General features: G+C 56.9%; 1 protein-coding gene across 2 annotated transcripts; it reads right to left on the bottom strand.

Annotated features, from left to right (window-relative positions):
* Nucleotides 1-4,699: 4,699 nt before the first annotated feature.
* Nucleotides 4,700-19,698, bottom strand: PER1 (period circadian regulator 1). Of its 2 annotated transcripts, XM_082860540.1 has the most exons (23): nucleotides 19,661-19,698; nucleotides 13,889-14,305; nucleotides 13,673-13,771; nucleotides 13,430-13,584; nucleotides 13,212-13,333; nucleotides 12,919-13,120; nucleotides 12,714-12,765; nucleotides 12,433-12,575; nucleotides 11,972-12,050; nucleotides 11,788-11,894; nucleotides 11,448-11,601; nucleotides 11,265-11,373; nucleotides 11,045-11,176; nucleotides 10,524-10,629; nucleotides 10,253-10,424; nucleotides 10,035-10,165; nucleotides 9,658-9,837; nucleotides 8,793-9,026; nucleotides 7,395-7,960; nucleotides 6,783-6,969; nucleotides 6,406-6,595; nucleotides 5,918-6,068; nucleotides 4,700-5,523 (listed from the first exon to the last, which is right to left on the bottom strand). In XM_082860540.1, the coding sequence occupies exons 2-23, from the start codon at nucleotides 14,161-14,163 to the stop codon at nucleotides 5,260-5,262; spliced, it is 3,810 nt and encodes a 1,269-aa protein (XP_082716666.1). In that variant the 5' UTR covers nucleotides 14,164-14,305; nucleotides 19,661-19,698; the 3' UTR covers nucleotides 4,700-5,259. The 2 variants fall into 2 exon arrangements, with proteins under 2 accessions (XP_082716666.1, XP_082716667.1); XM_082860541.1 differs by lacking the exon at nucleotides 19,661-19,698 and having other exon boundaries at nucleotides 13,889-14,722.
* Nucleotides 19,699-20,413: the final 715 nt, after the last annotated feature.

The following is a 20,413-nucleotide window of genomic DNA, read 5'->3' on the forward strand; positions in this document are numbered from 1 at the left end:
TGTAGCCTGCATCGGCAGGCGGACTCTCAACCACTGCGCCACCAGGGAAGCCCCCATTTATTTATTTATACTGATATGAACTTTGGATTCTTACTTGATTCAGTGCTTTATTTATTTTAATGCTCAGATTGTCCAAGATTTAGCCAGTGGAAGCCCCTTTAGCCACAGCCCCTAGCTGCTGTGTCTTTTTGATATACACCCAATATTTCTGAGCACTTCTTTACTTTCTGGTGAAACAAAATGTTCTAAGATCATTTTGTAATTCCCCAGCTGCAGCCCTAGAGACACCCTTTTCTCCAAGGAGTGCTGGTTCATTTTAGTAGAAAATGGTATTTAGTAACCAAGATCTGAGCACTTGGTGTGTTTATCACTACTTGTGTGTCATTCGTTTTAGGCTCCCTCAGCAGACAGAGCTAGGAAATATAGGTGAATGTATACATTGTGTATGTGCATACATTTCCTTATATTACATTTCCTTCCTTAACTATACACATTAAAACCATGAATTCATATTTATACCCTACTGAGAGATTTTAAAGAGAGGAACGACAGAATCTGATTTATGTTTTAAAAGGATCACTTTGCCCAGTGTGTTCAGAGTAGACTGTAAGGGAACAAGGAACAAGAGTGGAAGCAAGGAAATAATTTAGGGGCTATTGCAATAATCTGGGTGAGAGATGAGGGTGGCATGGACCAAGGTGTAGTATTGAAGTGTAGTAACAAAGAGTCAAATTTTTTACCTATTTTAAATAAGAAATTGTTGACTGATTTGATGTGGACTGTGTGTGTGTGAGAGAAAGGGAGATGAATCAGAGATGATTCTAAGGTTTCTGGTCTGGCTAACTGAAGAAATGGAATTTCCATTTACTGAGATGGAAAGACTACAGGTGAAGCAGTTTTGGGGGAGATGACCAGAAGTTTGGTTGGGACATTTTAAGTTTGTGATTCCTTATTAGATATCCAAGTAGAAACAATAAGTGGGCAATAGGATATATGCATCTGTAATGCAGGGAAGAGTTTTGGAGCTAGAAATGAAAATTGGGGATGCGTTAATGTAATGTAGGTTCATATTTTAAACCATGAGCCTGGAGATCATCAAGGGAATGAATACAGATAGAGAAGAGAAGAGGCTAGAAAATTGAGCCTTGGAAACACCTCAACATTTAGAGATCCAGGAGATGACGAACTAGCAAAGGCATCTGTGAATGAATTGTTAACGAAGTGGAAGGAATATAAGAAGAGTGTGGTGTCCTAGAAGGCAAGTGAAGAAAGCGTTTCTAAGCAGGGAGAGTAAGCATCTGTGTCAACTGCTGCTCAGTAGTGATCAATGGATTTAGCAACGTGATGGTCATTTTGTACGTTAACAAAAGCAGTTTTGTTGGGGGCAGGTGCAGGGTTGGGGGCACCTGATTAGAGAGGGTTCAAAGGAAAGTGGAAAGATGGTATTGGAAACAGTGGGCATAAGAGAAGTTGTTTTGCTGTAGAGGGGAACAGAGGAACGTAGTGGTAGCTGGAGGGGAGTTGTGGGGTTAAGATGGCGTTTGTTGTCTTGCATGTTCTAAATTGAGATAAACTTCATTATGTTTGTAGCCTGGTGGGAATAATCCAGTTAGAAAAGGGGGAAATTGATGGTAAAGAAAGAAAACAGAGCAATGTCCTTGAGTGGGCCAGAGGGAACGGGAGATCTAGTTGGTGTGGGGGTTGGCCTTAGTTAGGTGGAAGGGTTCATCTACAGTTAGGAGGAAGGGGAATAGCATGTGGTCACAGACTCAGGTAGGTAGGCAGGTGCGATTGCCGATGTCAGTAGGAAAATTTCTTCGGAATACCTTTTTTTAAATTGAAGTATAGTTGATTTATAGTGTTATGTTAGCTTCAGGTGTACAGCACACTGATTCAGTGAATACATATACATTTTTTTCAGATTCTCTTCCCTTATAGCTTATTACAAAATATTGAGTATAGTTCCCTGTGCTATACAGTAGGTCCTTGTTGGGTATCTATTTTATGTATAGTAGTGTGTATATGTTAATCCCAAACTCCTAATTTATTCCCCTACTTCTGCTTTGGTAGCCATAAGCTTGTTTTCTAGGACTATGGGTCTGTTTCTGTTTTGTAAATAAGTTCATTTGTTTTGTTTTGGTTTTGTTTTGTTTTTAGGTTCCACATATAAGCCATATCGTATAATATTTGCCTTTGTCTGGCTTACTTCACTTAATATGGTAATCTCTAGGTCCATCCATGTTGCTGCAAATGGCATGATTTCATTCTTTTTTATGGCTAATATTTCTACTGTGTATATATATATATATATATATATATATATATATATATATATACCACATCTTCTTTATCCATTCATCTGTCGATGGACATTTAGGTTGCTTCCATGTCTTGGCTATTGTAAATAGTGCTGCTATGAACATAGGGGTGCATGTATCTTTGCAAATTAAAGTTTTCTCCGGATAAATGCCCAGGAGTGGGATTGCTGGATCATATGGTAGCTCTACTGATAGTATTTTGAGGAACCTCCATACTGATCTCCATAGTGGCTGCACCAATTTACATTCCCACCAACAGTACAGGAGGGTTCCTTTTTCTTCACACCCTCTCCAGCATTTATTGTTTGTCGACTTTTTGATGATGGCCATTCTGACCAGGGTGAGGTGATACTTCATTGTAGTTTTCATTTGCATTTCCCTAAATTAGCGATATGGAGCATTTTTTCATGTGCCTGTTGGCACATGTATGTCTTCTCTGGAGAAATGTCCATTTAGATCTTCTGCCCATTTTTTGCTTGGGTTGTTTGAACTGAACTGTATGAGCTGTTTGTATATTTTGGAAATTAATCCCTTGTTGGTCGCATCATTTGCAGATATTTCTCCCGTTCTGTAGGTTCTTTTTATTCTGTTTATGGTTTCCTTTGTTGTGCAAAAGCTTTTAAGTTTAATTAGGTCCCATTTATTTTTGTTTTTATTTCCGTTACTCTAGGGGACGGATCCAAAAAGATATTGCTGCAATTTATGTCCAAGAGTGTTCTCCCTGTTTTCCTCTAGAGTCTTATAGTCTCCGGCCTTACATTTAGGTCTTTAATCCATTTTGAGTTTATTTTTGTATATGGTGTTAGAGAATGTTCTAATTTCATTCTTTTACATGTAGCTGTTCAGTTTTCCCAGCAGCACTTATTGAAGAGACTTTTTTCCATTGTATATTCTTGCCTCCTTTGTTGTAGATTAATTGACCATAGGTGAGTGGGTTTATTTCTGGGCTTTTATCCTGTTCCATTGATCTATATGTCTGTTTTTGTGCCAGTACCATAGTGTTTTGATTACCGAATGCCTTTTGAACACAGTGAAACAGGAAGTAAAGCTGAAGGAGGATGAAGGGATTCGTGGTTTGATGTGAAAAGGAATGAAAGAGTCGTATAGGAGAGATGGAGGGGAAATGGATGGGGAAATGTGATATGATTGCTAATAGCACTGAGAAAACACCTGAGTTTGGAGTTATGAATTCAAATTGGCAGTTAAAACGGCTTTTTGCTTGATATAACCTTTGGAGGAGGAGTAGAAGCAGGAATCTGAGGCCCGCAAGAGGGCGCTCGTGGACAGGTCCTGGGCGGCTGAGTCCCTGAGAGTCTTGGAATAAAATTGGGATCTGCTCCAGGGAAAGACAGCACTGGAAAAACAAGTTGCTTTCTTCACCGGAGGCGGCAGTAGTATTCATTCCCAAAACTACTGACGCTGTGAGCAGGATTCGAACCTGCGCGGGGAGACCCCATTGGATTTCGAGTCCAACGCCTTAACCACTCGGCCATCACAGCCGCCTGCGGACTGGGGCCTGCGGAACTATAGCTGCCTATCAACACGCCCGCCTCTTGCGAGCGCTGTCTTGATGTCAGTGCGCGTGCGCTTATGAGGCAACGGCCCTACAGAAGCGGCGACTTTCCAGTTCTCTCTCCCTGCCCCGAGCCACAGTACAAAATGGGCCCAACCGTTCCCACACCGTTGAAGGCAGACAAAGGGATGCCGCTACACCCTGGTTCTTGACAGCTGGGGTCAGCCTCCAAATTCGCACTAAAAGTGCACAGGGAGGGAGACTCAAGTAGCAATGGGATGGCTGGTAAGAAGAATAATCCTTCCATATGTACTACAGAGAGGCGCCCTGTCAAAGTCTGGAAATGTGTCCCCTTCGCAGCAATAATATACTAGAGTCAACCGTCCCAGGCACCGCTGGGATTCGAACCCAGGATCTCCTGTTTACTAGACAGGCGCTTTAACCAGCTAAGCCACGGCGCCGTTGGGTGGGTTGTTGAGTCTAGATGTAGATCAGCTGTTCCTGAGGGTCACTAATCGAGACGACCGAAATAACGGCTGCCACGGGGCTTCAGTGACTCATCCTTTCCAAGGTTCCCCCTTTCCTTCCCAAGCTCTGAGCCTGAGGGTTAATACTCTGCACCACCCGCCTCTCTCCCACACCGTTGGGGACCAACTCGACTATGAATGGCTGCGTGGCCCCCCGTCCCTTAGCCACCTAGACTGACCTGCTTTCTCAGTGAGAAAGGGTTTGTGGAGAAGAGGGATGCGGGTCCTCAGAGGAGGGAATGGCTCACTCTCACTACAACCTTCCGGAAAGGGGGGCGCCACACCTCCCCACAAAGAGCTCCCCTAACCCAACCCCCAAAGTTCATTCCACAAAGTCCTGGTATTTTTTCTTTTTATATTAAAAAATAACAGACACGATATCAAAAACACAAATGTCAGCGGTAGAGGGTACAGCTGAGAACACCTGGGTCCCACCTGAGGGGCAGCACCAGGGACTCCACGGTCCACCAACCTCCCCCACCCCGGAGCAGCTAGGGGTCTGGACCACTGGGTCCTGCTTGGGCCTCAGAGGGCTGGCTCTCCAAATAAATAAACGCAGCCCCAAGCCGCAGGGACAGGGACTCCGGCTCAGCTGGGGCTTGGAGAACCACTTCAGCAGCTTGTCAGCAACCTTGTCCAGGGGAAGGAACGACTCCTCAGCAGGGATGGGAGGTGCGGCTTCTCTGGGCTGGGCTAAAGGGTGCCACCCTCTGTTCTCTAAGAGGCCAGAGGCAGCCCCTGGATCCTGGGCTGCTGACGGGGGGGAGGTCCCACACCCCCTACAGCGGGAGAAGCCGGGACAGTTTTCTATTGGTTGGTCCAGCCACGTCTGAGTTCTGCGAGTTGGGACATGGGAGAAGGAAGCTTCTCATGCATTCCCGGAGGTGGCCCCAAATGTAGTCTAGCTGGTGCCATTTCCTGCGGCAGGTAAGGCTGGACTGGATGAGCTCCCACCTTGTTCCTCCTCCTCCATGGCCAGGTCCTGAGAGCTTGAGACCGCGGCCCCAGCTTGGGCCTGGGCCTCATCACCGCCCTCGCCCTCACCGCCACCCGCCTCGCCCCCACCCTCCTCCATGGGCTCCAGCCCCAGTCCATCCATTTCCGAGAAGAGTGGGTCATCAGGGTGGCCAGGGTCTTGGGTGCTGCTACCGCAATCCACACAGGCCTTGGAGAAAGAAAGGATATGAGCGAGTCAGGCAGAGTTCTCACTGCTGACCTGCCACCCCAGTTCCCCTTGTTCCCCAACTCGAGAGTACTTCCCAAAATGTATGCCCAAGAAACATTAATCCATACAGATGCGCATGGGGTCAACAAGATTGGAAAATGCATCGTACCCTGTACCCAGACCGCACTATACACTAGCATAAGATTGGCCGAGAAAAGGTCTACCAAAACACACGTGGTTTAACACTAAATAACCCAGCAGCAAATTTAGTGGAATTAACGTCCTTCAGAATTAATGATCCAAGGAACAATGAGGGGATCAGCCCTTAGCCTCTACCCTTTCAACTTGAGCTCAATTCTTTCTTCTCCCTCCTGGCCCAGACTTGACTTCTCACCATCACATCAAGGGCCCGAGGCAGTTGACCCTTCCGGACCCAGGAGTGCACAGCACCCAGTTCCCTCCGCTGGTCCTCTGAGAACCGAGGCTGCTGCTTCTGCATAGCCCGGAGCCGCTCCCGGTCCTGCTTCAGCACAGAGGCCATGTCCCTGCTCCGGGAAGGGGTTCAGGAGGCAGAGAATGGGAGCTGGGGCCAGGGCCCACGAGGCTGGCATTTTTCCTTTACCTCAACTCCCCAGCTTCCCACTCACTGCCTCATGCTCCTCCCCTGAACCGGTGCTCTGGGAATTCAGGCCTTCCAGGACCAGGAAAGCTGCCCTCAGCCTGACTAATGGTGGGGCTCCAAGGGGCGGAGGGCAGAACAGGAAAGCCCCAGAGCAGAGCCAGGCCCAGAAAGAAAACCCCAAGTTAGCTGCAGTGAGGGTGGGCCGCCAGCCTCCCCACTCCTCTGAAGAAGAGGCAGAGGAGGTCCCTGAAAGTCCTCACCTGGAGGGCACCTGATAGGTCATCATGACATGCTGGTCAGCATTGGCCATGAGCAGCCAGATGGGATCCTGGAGCACGTACTTAATGACCTGGTCCCCGGGCTCAGCCCTGGCACGGGCAGCCCCAGCCTCAGCCTCGGAAGAATCGACGCTGCCGAAGTACTTGCTCGTGTGGCTGCTCTGACTGCTGCCTGTAGAGTGAGGGGCGGGCAACCAACAGAGTCAGGCCGCCCGGCGCTCCACCAGGCCTCGCTCAAGCCCACTGGCCTTAGGAAGCAGGGCAGGGGCCCAGGCTGCTTGGCCAAAGTGGGGCCTGGCCTCCCAACCCCCCAGACACTGTCCTACCCCGGGAGGTGTTGTGGCAGGCAGGGCACTCACGCGTGATGCTGGCTGAGGTGCTGCTCCCCTCATGGGAGCCTGAGCCAGACCCAGAGCCCAAGCCAGAGCCCAAGGAGCCCGAGGCAGCAGAGCCCGTGCCAGAGCGCGAGTCCTCCTGCAGCAGCAACTCCAGCAGGTCGCTGGAGCCCGAGAGCGCGTCCTGGTTGGAGGACTCAGTTATCTCCACCTGGGGGAGGGGAGGGGCGGGATTAAGGGATCAGCACCTAGGCTTCCCTTCAACTGCTGCCTCTGGCCGGGAGCGCACCCAAGCCAAGCGGCCTCTTCCCACTCCATGACAGTGGGCCCAGGCTGAGTGACGAGAGCTGGCGCAGAGCAGCGCCGTGGCGCTGGGCCCTTTCCAAGCAGCAGAGGCACGCTCAGAAGTTACTGGGATGTCCTCGCCACCTGTCAGACAGACGGGCCTGTCCCCACTTCACAGATGCGGCAGCTGATTTCTGCCTCATTCAGAAACGCAGCTGGGGCCTCCCACCCCACGACACCACCCTCTGGGGACGCCAGGTGGGCGGGGGGCAGGAGGAAGAGCGACGGGAGGAGCAGGGGAGAGGGCCGCGTGGGGGCCCTAGGAGGATGGGGGCGGGCCTCGGTGCTCACCGGTCTGGCCGCTGGGTCGGCAGTCTCCTCGCTGGGAGGGGGGTGCCCAGCACTACTCCCCTCGACACGGGGGGGCTCCTCAAGCTGCAGCAGGTTTAGCTGGAGTGGGGAGCTGCATCTCGAGTTGAAGAGCAGAGAGTCGGGGCGGCGGGGAGGGCTGGGGGGCGGCAGGGGCAGGGACGGAGAAGGGGAGTGGGAAGCGGGGGCCTGGGGTGCCCCACAGGGGTAGGTGGGTGGGGCAGGGAAGAGATAGTTAGGGAGCACCAAGGCCACCACCGGGGTCACCAGTGGGGCAGGGAAAGCTGCAGGAGACACAGATGTGGGTGCAGGAGGGAGAGGCTGGGGGCCTCCTCTGGGGGAGAATGCGGGGAGGGGGCAGGGCTGGACCACAGCCGGGAAGGGCGGCGTGGCTGGTGGTGGGGGCCAGGGGGCAGAGGATGGCACAGGTGACGGGTGGGAGACGGGGCAGGGGGCTTCGGCCTGAGGGGTCGGGTGCTGGCGGGAGCGCTTGGCTTTGGATCGGCAGTGGTGGCGGCGGCCAGGGGCTGCGGGGCCGTGGCGGCAGCCTGAGGGGAGAGACTAGGGTAAGCAAGGCCCTCGACCTGGGGGTTAGCAGCCCTGCCACCCCGGCCGGCTGCCCTGCCACTCGGACCAGGGAGAGGATAGGCCCCAGAGAGTCTGCCTCCCTGGCCCACACGTAACAGAGGGGACTCTGGGGAGGTGGGGGGACCTTCAGGGAAGACGCGGGAATCACTGACAAAGCGGCCGGGGAAGGAGAGGTTACACGAGGCGGGGTGCTGCAGGTGTGCAGAAGACCGAGGCCTGCTGGCGGACAGCAGGCAGGCGAGGTCATGGACGAATGGGCAGGTGGCTCCGGTCCAGCAGGCAACTACCAGCCTGGGCGACCCTCCTGCCAGTGGGGCCGTGCTCCGCATGGCTCATGATGGAGCCAAGGTGGGCGGGAAAGCCCAGTTCCTAGCCCTATGCCCGCCTGCAGGGGGCCTCCCTCAGGCACCTGGAGGGCTGCCACCTGCCCTTGAAGCCCTGCCCCCACCCGAAGTCGTCCCAGTCCTCCCTGCCGGTCTACACAGATCTCCCAGTCAGCAGCAACTGAGTCCTGAGTGGGCTCGCTTCCTGCCCCAGCCCCCAGACTGGGCCTGGAGTGGCTTACCTGGAGCAGAGCGCCCCTGCCTGCCTATCTCAGTGCTGCCCTCCTCTGGCGGCAGCCTGGACCCCCGCCCGCTGGGGAGGAGCTAGCGAGGGGCCATCCCTAGGCAGGGCCCTGGTGGCGGAGGTGGCAATAGCCTGGGTCCCTGGAGCACAAGGATCTCCCTCAAGAACCCCTCCCCCGACAGTCTGGCCCTAGACCGGGTGCAGGCAGGTGGCTACCCAACTCACCGGGGCCCGAGGGGGCCGTGGAGGAGCCGTCAAGTCCACGCAGCCTGCCATGGTCGCGGAAACGGCTGAGGAAGGCCTGCTCCTCCTTCTGGGTGTGCAGGGACAGCACAGCCTTGGTCAGGCCCACTGGCCGGTAGGCACCTGCGGCTGGGTCAGGGGCCACCGTGGGGCTGGGGGCTGGGCTGGGAGCTGGGCCAAGAGGCAAGCCAGGCAGGTCCTCCATCATGATGATGTCTGAGGAAGATGAGACAGGGGAAAGGTCAGAATCACCTTAAGCGTTAGCACACCCACACCACACGGCACCCTCCATGTCCAGCAGCTTAGCCAAAGACCTGGGCTCTGCCCTGCGGCCGAGCCTGGGCCTCCCCTGCATCTCTTGGCCACCTCCCCACCGAGAACTGGCTCTGGGCCTTCTTCCCCGTGTAAAGCCGTCCCAGGGTAAGAAAGGGATACTCAGTCCTCGTCAGTGGCACTACCCTAGGATGACCCCCCCGTGACTCCTTGGAAGGGAAGCCCACACCTCGCACTTCCCTCACTCGTTTTCCAGGTCAATGCCCGAAGACCCTTCAGGGCTTTTCAACAGTCCCTGCCTCGACCGTCTGCGGGCAGCACCTCAGGCTGAACTACACCCCAGACTTTGTGTGTGAACTGACGGTGAGAACACAGGAAGCAGGATGAGGGACAGACAAGGCGGCAGAGGCTGGCGGGCGGGTGGAGAGCAAGAAGCGGCAGCCCTGAGCTAAGACGGGGCCTCCTTCTCTCCACCAGGAACCAGAGGGCGGGAGAAGGCAGCCGGCAGGAGGGGGGACGCTGGCTGGGGGCGCAGAGGGAGCCCGGGCACCGCCCCCCTCAGCCACGCCCGTACCCGATTCCGGGGGCTTCTTGTCTCCCACATGGACGATGGTGGAGCTGAAGCTACACTGACTGGTGACGGACACCACGCTCTCCGCCTTATTGGCCAGGGCGAGCGGGCTCAGGGCGCCTCCTCCCACCACCGGCTCCTTCAGAGGGGCGGCCCCCTCCCCAGACAGCACTGCCGATGGATCTGTACGGAGAGATGCCGGTTATCGCCCCGCTGGGAGGCTGGGAGAGGAAACCCCAGTGGGGGTGGGGAGAGAGAGGAGCGTGGAGATCTGGAGGCTGGGCGGGGACGGGACAGAGTGAGGTGGGGCCCCAAAGACAGAAATGCAGACGCAGGAACAGAGGACAGGGTTGTGGAGGCAGGATGGCCTGGCTCTTCACCTTTCTCGGCCCCCACAGAGACCGCTCCCGCCCGCTGCCTGTCCTCGTCGGAGGCCGAAGAGGCGGTGCAGGACGAGGAGGAGGTGCACTTGCGCTTGGTCGTGCTGGGGAGGTTGCAGCTCTCCAGGTACCTGAGGAAGCACCAGAAGACATGAGAGCAGCGCCTGGGTGGGGCAGGGCCGGGGCCCAAGCGGGAGAATGGGCCAGGATGGCCTTACCTGAGGATGCTGTCCAGGCAGTTGATCTGCTGGTAGGAGCAACTGGAGGCTTCTTTCCGCTCAGCCTCCTCAGGAGCCGAGGCTAGTGGGGCCTGGGTCAGAGCAGGTGCCACCTCCAGCTCTGGGTCTGCAGATTGGCAGGGAAGGGTCTTGGCCTTGAATGTGCCTGCAGCTGGGCCGAGGAGAGAAAAGCTCCTCTGGGTTGGGCTGAGGGTCATGGGACCCGCCCCGCCCCAGGCCTCACTCCTCACCCACACCCTCACCAACTCACCAGGGACCCGGGGCCGGGGCAGAGGCCGGGCCCGGGACTCAATAAAAAGCTGCTGCCCCTGATGCTTCACCAGGTGCACGTCCTTACAGATCTGCTGGAAGGTCACCTGTGGGGCAGGGCAGTGGGCAGCATTGGGGGGGGCGTGGCCAGCCTGGGGAGCCCAGAGCATAGCGCAAGAAAAAGGCCCCAGGGCTTCCCTGGTGGCGCCGTGGTTGAGAGTCCGCCTGCCGACGCAGGGGACGTGGGTTCGTGCCCCGGTCCGGGAAGATCCCACATGCTGCGGAGCGGCTGGGCCTGTGTGTGAGCCATGGCCGCTGCGTCCGGAGGCCACAACAGTGAGAGACCCACGTACCGCAAAAAAAAAAAAAGAAAAAGGCCCCAGTGGGGAGGAGCAGAGATCACTATGAGAGCAGGACGAGAAAGAAAAGGAGGTGGACGCGGCTCCTCTGGGCTTGGCAGTGCTGACTCTGAGAACAAGGGAACGGGAGACTAAAGGGGTAAAGTGGCAGAGAGGCACTCACCGGTGCAGGAGGCCCAGGTCCCTCGGCGTCACCCCCGTTGCTGGCACTGGAGGAGCCAGGGCTGAGGAGAGGGCCTGGGGAAGTCACCTGGCCGACTCCACAGAACCCGGTAGGGCTGGGGCTGTGCACAGGCTGAGGCAGGAAGAGCGACAGGTCAGGTGTCCATGGCCCTGTTCCGCACCCCTTCCTCATTCTCAAGCCCCGTCCCCTCAACTCTCACCTGTAACAGCAGCCGGTGGATCTGCTCAGAGAGCTCCTGGATATCAGGGTCCAGGGAGAGAGCGGGACTGGGGACTGGGGGAGTGAACACGTCTTCATTCAGGGGCGCCCTGCGGGGTGGGAAGGATGAGCTGAGCCCTGCCCCCTCCACACTGGCCCGCCCTCCAGGGCACCACCCACTTACGTGCGTACTTTGTGGCGGCCCAACACAAAGGCCACCTTGCGGCTCCAGGGGTGCACGAAGCCAGCCCAGCTGGTGTCCATGGTGACGTACTCCCCATTCCGGGCGCAGAAGCGGATAGGGGAGTGGTCAAAGGGCTGGCCAGCCAGCTGCAGGACTGAAGGGAGTGGGAAATGAGGTGCGGGTCAGTGGGAGGGAGAGCTAAGTAAGGTTGTGGAGCCCCCTGGAGCCTCCCCCCACCCGAAATCCAAGAGGCCAAGGCGCTGAAAGACACAATCACAAGGACAGCTGTTAGGAAGCCCTGGAGACAGCCGGAAGGGAGCGCAGGATGAAAGGAACTCACTCTTTTTGTGGATGGCCAGCATGAGGGGTCGGTCCTCGGGATGCAGGAAAAGGAGCACTGGGGCCCCCAGGAGGTCCTGGGGGAGGTAGCCCAGCAACGGGGCGGCCCTGAAATGACAGGAGGCATCAGAATGGCCAAAGCCTCGGCCCTGGACACCTCCTTTTTCTCCAGGTCCTGACCTCACCTTTCATCCACATCCTGGAAGAGGCAGCTGGGCGTGTGCCTCGTAGTGAAGATCCTCTTGTCGGGGGGAATCCGGGGAGCTGAGGCACAGAAAGCGTGGCCATTGGATTTCCTCCAGAACAGTCCAGCTCCTCAGCCCTCCATGCTGCCTCAGGCCCAGGCTGGCTGGCAGACAGTTCTCTCCACAGCTCTGCCTTGGGCCCTCTAGCCTACAAAGATGGTCTGGACAATCTTTGTGCCCCATGCCGATAATGAAACTGAAAACCAAGGTACTCTCCTTTGCCTTCTCCTAGCTTAGGGCTCTCATCCAACTCTACCTCTAAAGAGGCGCTCAAACCCTCATTTTAACAATACCTTCTGTGTTCCAAAGCTGTCTCCCACACTCCCGTCCTGCCTCACCCCCAGCCTAGAGAAGGCCCCCTTCCTCCTACCCCAACCAGGCCAGGCGCCTGGCCCGCCCACCTTCATAACCAGAGTGAATGCGCTCTGCGATCAGCAGGCAGCACGGCTGTGCAGGGGCCCCATCAGAGACCCGGATCTTGGTCACATATGGGGTTAGGCGGAATGGCTGGTACCGAGGCCCGGGATCTCGGTCAGGACCCCCTCTAGCAAGGAAGAGAAAGAGGCATTAGGGACTGTCAGTGAAGAGCCACCCACCACCCACCTCAAGGTCATGGGCCACACAGCAAAGAAAAACGGGGTGTGGGAGGTGCAAGGGGTCCGCTCCCACGTCCCCTGCCTACCTGATACGGCAGAAGACAGACTTCTCCTGGGTGAAGTCCTTGAGGCCTGAACCTGAGACAGACCAGGAGGACAGTAAGCACAGCTCCCCATCCCCTCCCTGGGCTGAGAAGAACCCAGCAAGGAAAAGCCTGGGGCCCCTGGCCCCTCATGGCAGGTGCTTCCTGGAACTGCTCATCCCTCCCCCCAAGCACTTCGGGACCTCACCTGCCGAGGCCCCCGTGCCCCACGTGGGCAGGCGAGATGGGGCAGTGGAACCATAGAAGACGCCCACATCCTGGGGAGCCAGGAGCTCTGAGAAGCGGGCACCGCGGAACACATCCTGCTTGCAGCGCAGCAGGATACCTGCCTGCTCAGAAATGTAGACGATGCGGCCTGTCAGGAAGGAGACAGCCACGGAGAAAGTATCCTAGGCGAGAAAGCAAAGACAAGAGCAGGTTCAGAAGCTGTGGGAGTGGGGCTGGGGGTGCGTCGGGATACAGAGGCTGGGCTGCGCTGACCTGGTTGTGAAGCGTGTACTCAGATGTGATGTGCTCCAGTTCCTCCAGAGTGTAGGTGGACATGTCCATGGCACAAGGCTCGCCCTCCTCCAGGCTCCACTGCTGGTAGTATTCCTGGTTGGCTGCAGGGTGCGGGCAGCAGCACACTTAGTGAGGAGACTGCCCCCATGGCACTAGCCCAGGACCTGAACATTGCCCTCCCAGGAAGCACCACTCACCTTGCACCTGCTTGACACAGGCCAGTGCGTACTGCAGCGTGGCCAGGGTCCCAGAGCGGCCCTTGCCCCTGCGCTCTGGTGGCAGCCGAAGCTTGAGCTCCCGCAGCGCCGTCATGAGTTCTTTCTGGGTCCTTGCCCGAGCTGACTGTTCACTGCTGCAGGGCCCACAGGGAGGGAGCGGGTATAGACATTAGCCCCAGAGCGTGGCCCCCAGCCCTCTCCCCCAGCCCTCACCCCACGAACCTGCAGCCACTGGTAGACGGGTTGTCCTGCTCTGAGCTGGCACTCAGGAGGCTGTAGGCAATGGAACTGCTGGGTGGGGATGGGCTCTGAGAGTTTGTGCTAGGGGAGAAGCAACAGACCCAAGATGAGGAGAAAGTGGGCAGCAGCACGGGCCTGTCTCCCAGCTCAGTCTGCTCAAAAGACCACTCCTAGCACCTGCAACCCATCCAAACACACCTCTTGCTGCTTTCAGTGGTGTCCAGCAGGGCCGAGTCCTTGCCATTGCCGGAGGAGGAGCTATGTGAGCTCCGCTGAGATGCACCCCTGGACTCCGGTCCATTGGACTCATTGCCGCTGGAGCCATTGCTGTTGGCATCCGTGTCGTCAGCCAGGCTGGCGCCAGGACAAGGTCGATGCTGTGGAGGCCCAGGGGATGGAGCCCCTCCAGGACAAAAGGATTCCCCCGGCCTGGGGTCCCCTCCCCCATCAGCCCCTTCGAGGGGGCCGCTCATGTCTGGGCCATGGGGAGCGCAGGAGAACAGGGAAGGCGGAGAGGCCACCAGAGAGGCACGAGGGGGCCGGGAGGCCTGGCCAGGGGAGCGAGGTGGGAGACTCAAGCCTCAGAGAGCTGAGAAGTTTGATCACAGCCAGCGCCTGAAAAGAGAGACCAAGAAGGAGAAAAACCTGGGCTGTAAATTCACAACACCTGCCAATTTCATTCAGCCCCCTCCCTTTCAGGTCCCCACGCTCCTGAGACCCAGGCTTCCAATATGGAGCCTAAGCAATTTCTGTTTCCTGTCCGCGTACGGGGCGGGGGAGCGTCGGGGGGCTGCAGGTGGAAAGGGGCCTCTCTTGGTCCTTCCCCCACATCCCCTGCCAGCGTGGCCTGAGGAGGTAATACCTAAGCGGTCGACTAGAAAGAACTTCAGCTGTGAGCCACAGCCTGGATACTTCCCATTCCCAAATTCCCAGCAGGCCCCCACTCCGCCTGGAACTCCAAGGCCTCGGAGCAGGGTGCGAGCCTGCCGCCTTCTATATTTAGGCCTCCGGGCTAATTTTATCCGGGGGCGGTGCCACCTCCGCCGCACATGCGCGCGGACTTGCGCGGCCCCACCACGCGCTTCCGCCGCCACTGCGGTCGCCAGGGAAACCGACGTCAGCGGCTGAGCTCAGCGGTTGCTGGAGGGCCCGCAAGAGGGCGGGGGAGGGGGCGACCCCTCCCCCATTTCTCGGCGGAAACGGGGCAACGACACACTCCCGCAGTCGCAAGCGCGACCAGGGGTCGCCCACCTCTAATAGATCCCCAGTCCCCGGAGGGCCGAGTGGCCGTAGGAAGAGGGGCAGCCATCGGGGTTTCAGAAGCTGGCCTTGCTCCCCAGGGCAAAACACAACCACCACCGCCCTCCGCGCAAAAGCCCCTAGACTGGCGCTCTCCAGGATCCCAATCATTCTGGTTAAGACAACACAGCCTTTCCTCCTCTTGCCCCTGCACCTTCTCCCGACCCCCAGGACCGAGTCCTGCCACTGTCAGGAACCCAGGAATCCTCTCTTCGGTCCCCTACTTTTCTATACACTCGCCGCCACCGCCACCCCCCCCCCCACAGCCATCCGAAGCAGACACACTCTGCTCTGACCAAGGGACGGACAAAGGCCAGAGACGGCTGTTCCCTTACTCTCTCCCTCCAACCACACCCCCCAACCTCAGAGCATTTTCTGAGCTTCAGGAGAAAAGGGAAGGCTGTGGCCAACAGCAGGAACTAGCACCGGGAACGAGATGTTCCAGTTTGAACCGGGCTGACATCACAGCCGGCGCGAGGCCAGGGACTGGAGGAGGGAGCGCGGGAAGCGTGGAAAGCCCGAAGGGGTCCTGGTGCTGGGGCAAAACCGGAGACCCCCGAGTGACAAAGGCAGCAGGGGGCATGCCTGATGAGGGTCAGGTGTGGGGCCGGGGCAGCTGGGAGCTGGGGGCAAAGCTGGAGGTAAGGTAGGCAGGTCAGGAGTGCGGACGCCCAGTGCAGGATTGTGAGGAATACCTAGGTCCCCGGGGACAGGGAGCGGGTGGACAACGGCAAGGAAGGCGGATTATTGGTGTGCCGTCTGAGTGCCCAGGCCGAAAGCGGCCCATCAGGCTGGAAGTGGCGGCAGTCAGCCTCCGGGCCGAAGACCGGCCCCTGGGGTGGCCGCGGAGATGCTTACCTGGCCGCGCGAGCGCCCTCCGGTCGCCTGCCCGCCGCCGTTGCAGCCCGCAGCTGAGTGCAAGCTCCGCGGGGCCAGGAGGCGGGTTGCATAACGCCAGGCGCTGCCCCTCATTGGCCTCCTGCCGGCGGAGCCACAGGCCCCGCCCCCAATTGGCTGGGGATCTCGTCCCGGCGCCTGATTGGCTACTGGCCCCCACTGAGGTCAGGGCTGTGTCACACACACGGGCGCACGTGGATCTGGGTGCTGGCGCTGGGCTGAAGGGCCCCAGACACCACAGCCCAGCCAATGGGCGCGGGACGCCTTGTACAGTAAATAATGGAAGGGAGGGGAGGGGAAGGGAGGGGAGGTAAGCTGTCCCTCTTCAGAGAACATACCAGGGCCACAGTAGGTATTTAAGATAACTCTACTTCCTGAACCGACCAGCCTTGCACAACAGGACACCCTGGCCTTGCCAGGGGTGGGCAGAAAGAATGCAGACCTTAGAAGGGGGGCCAAGCTGGATGAGACAGCTGGTCCCTGGGAGGAGATGGACAGAAAACCCAGCTTGGCCTTTCCTAGGTTCCCCTCCCCAGCCTTGTCATCACAATAGAGCCCTTTTACCCAATCCCTTCCTCTGACACTTCAAATCCTGTGGACAGCTAGGAGGAGGGTAATCGAGGGTCCACATCTGAGGAGGGGGTGGAGTGGGGGGAAGGATGCAAACAATAGAAGGGGCAGCCAGAGCCAACAGGAGCTGTGAAGGGAAACAATGGCAGGTGTTTCCATGGCCAATCAGAGAAAAGGTCACCGGGCAACCTACGTGGTGACTAGTGCTTCTCTCCTGAGGATGCAGCCACCCACAGTTACGGCTGCACCAAAAGTAGGGGCCGGGCAGCCAGGGCTGCAGGGGAACAAAGCGGTGGCTGAGAGAAGAGACCTTAGACAAAGGTGGGGTGGCAAGGGCTTCAGGTCCCCACCGCAAGGAGAAGAGAAAGCCAAGGGCCTCATCACCCGTCTCCTTAACTGTATTCCGCAGCCCCCAGGAGAGAACCTGACACGCAGTAGGTGATCATAAACATGGTGACTTTGTAACTAGAGCTAGGGGAGGGGGAGGGGCCTCAGTAATAGAGAAGGAGCTGGAAATTATAATTTTTTTTTTTAAGAGGCAAGAAGCAGAACACTGAGTCCTAAATTTGGGGGAATAAAGTGCCAGCTTGGGCCGCGAAGAGCTTCAGTTACACAGACCCCCTCCATCCAAGACTGATGTGTAGTTCCTCTCAGGGCTCCCTGGAAACGTGGGTGGCAAGTGAAGAGGCTGATGCTGACGTAATCAGCGTGGGTGCACACGCCTGTTACGTGGCCTAAGCTTTCCTTAACAATTGTGTTCCCCATGGGGGGGTGGGGGGTGGGCAGGGTCAGGGCTCTGTGGAAAAGCTTACAGAATAACCCAGAAAAACCAAAGCAAGAAAACACAGGAAATAAAGGATTGAGGAGCCTGGATTCTCAGTCTTCTCTCCTTGAAAATGCCCCCCCAACTCATATATTGTGGCCCAGTCCCTTGTCTCCTTTTCAGACACCTCTTCTCTGGAAACATCCTTTTTCTTCTTCCTCAGCACTCCTTAGGGCTCTAGATGTGATCTCCCCCGGCACAGGCGATCCTTGCTCTCCACCTCCACCTCCATATTTTCCTTTTGCGTAGACAAAAGGGTCCAGCGCTCCAGCAGCTCTCAAGGCCCTAATCAGGATCCTGCCTCACGGTCCCCACAGTAACCAGACCCTGCTGCCGTCAATGGAGGAGAGGGGGCGGGAGGCGGCGGTGACGTCAAGCGGAGGAAGGGGGCGGGGCGAGGCAGCCGGGGAATGTGGGGCAGGGAGGCTGGAGAGGCAGCGGTTTGGGAGGCGGCCAGCCCGAGAGGGCGGCGGCCAGAGAACTTGGGAACATCATGTTCTGTTGGCTGGTAGCCCAGGACATGCACCCAGCCTGGACGCCTCCCCCCAACCCAACGATAGCCATCCTGTCCCAAAGCCAGGGATTCCTGGAGAGAGGATTAGGAGGAAGGGGTCCCCCCCTCCCCCGCCCCCACGCCTGGCTCTCTTCTCCAGACTCGCATCCGCCCTCCCCTTGGCTTGCTCCTACAGCTCCTGGCATTGGCTTTCCCCCTCTTCCAGACTGTACACATCTGCTGGCCCGATCCCAAAGCCAGGGCGGGTAAGTTGGAGGCCAGGTTCTGCAAGAGACCTTTGCTCCTTCCCTGAGGCCCCCTTCAGAGCCTGAATCTCTTGTTACTATGGTAGCAGAGACAGGGAGGAGGGATAGGGAGGAGAATGGGTCTAGGATGAGGAACTCGAACTGGGAAAGAGCAAGTGGCCCAGCCTGGGGCCTTGGATCTTGGGAGAGGGATAAAAGGGAGGAATGAAGGTTTGGGGCTGGTGCCTCAAGACAAGAACCAGGAAGAGGGAAATGGGGTGGGGGTCACCAAAATTTGCAAAAAAAAAAAGAATATGAGAATAGTTCCCAACCACAGCATTCACATAAATCTTACACCCTGTCACTGTTCTTTTGTCACCCTATAGCAATTTTCTTTTACCTAAAAAAAAAAAAAAATTAAAAACATGACCCAGGCATTGCGCTGAGCACTTTACATACATTATCTTATTTAATCTTCAGAACAATCCTGTGAGATGGGTATAATTATCCCCATTCCACAAGGACCAACTAAGGCTCAGAAGTTACCAAACTTGCCTAAAATGTCTCATAATCAGTTCTCAGGCTCTTAACAAATGGGACTCAGGATTCAAATCTGAGCTCTGATAATGGCTTGTCATTCTGATTTCTTACCCTTCAGGAACCTTTGAGGTGTTACCAGCTCTGGGAACCTGGGCCTCTCAAACACTCAGCCAATTCTAAGTTTGGTGCCTAAAACACATACTCCATCCAACCTCTCCTCTACCCTGGGACATTCAGTTTGCACTCTCCACACACTTCAAATCATCACAGTCCCAGTTTTCACATGCTCACAAAGTCCTTGAGATCACCCTAGCAGCCACCAGCCCCAGTGACTTCCTAGGAACCCCACTTCCTCACTCTTCCACCTTACCGCAGGTCACTTTACCACAGGCCTCGTTGCTTGTACAGACAGATACCAGAGCACTCTGTTGGTGCCTCCTCACCGCCAGGGGCTCAGGAAGACAAGTATACAACCAATCTGCACAAGCCCATCCTCCCTCTCAGGATCCGACAGTTGCTACCCCACGTTTACTCCCAAAGATGGCTCCGAGTCCCAACCCCTCCCCTTTACACATGAGAAAGACATCCAGAGCCCTGATGTGACTAGCTCAGGGTCACACAAATCATCACCCCACCCTTTTTCAAATCACCGTATCCCCTTTGGTACCCTCTCAACTGCCCTAGCAGGACCTCTCTCCAGCCTCAGAACCCCTGCCTATTTCAAGTGCTTAAGGCACCTACCAAAACAGCAGTCACGCACTGGAACGTCTCCCACCGGCTCTCAGGGGTCCTGTCCCGTACCTCCCTGGGAGTAGGGTTCTCAGCTCCCTCAGTTCGCTGGCTTCTGAGCCCCTCCCCGCGGCAGTCAGGGGTACAGGGACCCTAGGGCGTTGAGGGATTTGATGTCAAGGATTCCCGCTCCCCTCTCTCTAGAGCTGAGTTCGCAGCCCCTATTCCCCCGTAACCATCAGCGCTCCCACCGCGGTGATCACGCATTTGCAAGATCCCCCTCACGGCAATGCATTAACACCCCTCCTTACAGAACCACCGTGGAAAAACCCATACCGACCGCCGCTTCTCACCCTCCACGCCTGAGCACTTACCGCTCAGCGCGCACGCCGTCCAATTTCTTCCTAACTAGGATCAAGGAGACTTGGATTCGCTTCTCCAGGCCCGCCCGCCGACCAGGATGCCACGCCCCTCAAGCTTATTGGCCGAAGGGCGCCGACCCATGCCCCGCGCCGCGTGCGGCCGCGCAGCCCCCGCACTACCACCATTGGCGCCGCCCGCCTCCCTCATCTTCTCATTGGTCAGTTTGCCAACCAGCAGTGACAGATCCACGTGCGGGAGGGGCCACCCTAGCACGTTGATTGGAAGCTGACCGAAAGCCACGCCCACATCCACCTCCGAAGTTCTTACTGGCTGTGGCAGCGTCCCCCGACCCGCCTAGATCGGAGACGCGGACGCCAGTCCAGTCCTCCAAATTTTCTCATAGGCTGAGAAGTCCCGGAGCTGTAGAGGACACGTGCGGGCGATCTCACGCGGCAACTTGTTTACCTAGAAGCTGGGGATTTTCCTTGACGACACGCTAACCCAGGACGGCCGAGTCTGCGCAGGCGCAGATGTGAGCAGTGGTGGCTTTGGTGGGGGCGCTTTGTGAGCCGTTAGGCGCGTGACAAGAGCGCCCCCGCGCTGGGACTGTGGACCTGGGTTCCTGAAGCTCCCTGAAGCTGGAAGCTGCTGGCATTACGGTGAAGCGATCTTCAGGTCTCAGTGCTGCGTGGTAACGATGAAGATGATAGCCACCTCCCAGATTATATTTTCTGTGGGCCAGGCCATGCGCTTACAAACCCGGA

Source organism: Leucopleurus acutus (genome assembly GCF_964270905.1).
Source record: "Leucopleurus acutus genome assembly, chromosome: 19".
In the NCBI taxonomy this organism is placed as follows: Eukaryota; Metazoa; Chordata; class Mammalia; order Artiodactyla; family Delphinidae; genus Leucopleurus; species Leucopleurus acutus.

What these genes read in the sequence shown, in the direction of transcription:
- PER1 (XM_082860540.1), bottom strand. Translation starts at nt 14,163, where the DNA reads ATGAGCGGCCCCCTCGAAGGGGCTGATGGGGGAGGGGACCCCAGGCCG. An exon ending in CTCTGTGGGGGCCGAGAAAG is followed by an intron (nt 9,838 to 10,034) that starts GTGAAGAGCCAG and finishes CTCTCCGTACAG; the next exon opens with ATCCATCGGCAGTGCTGTCT. An exon ending in ACCTATCAGGTGCCCTCCAG is followed by an intron (nt 6,069 to 6,405) that starts GTGAGGACTTTC and finishes TTCCCGGAGCAG; the next exon opens with GGACATGGCCTCTGTGCTGA.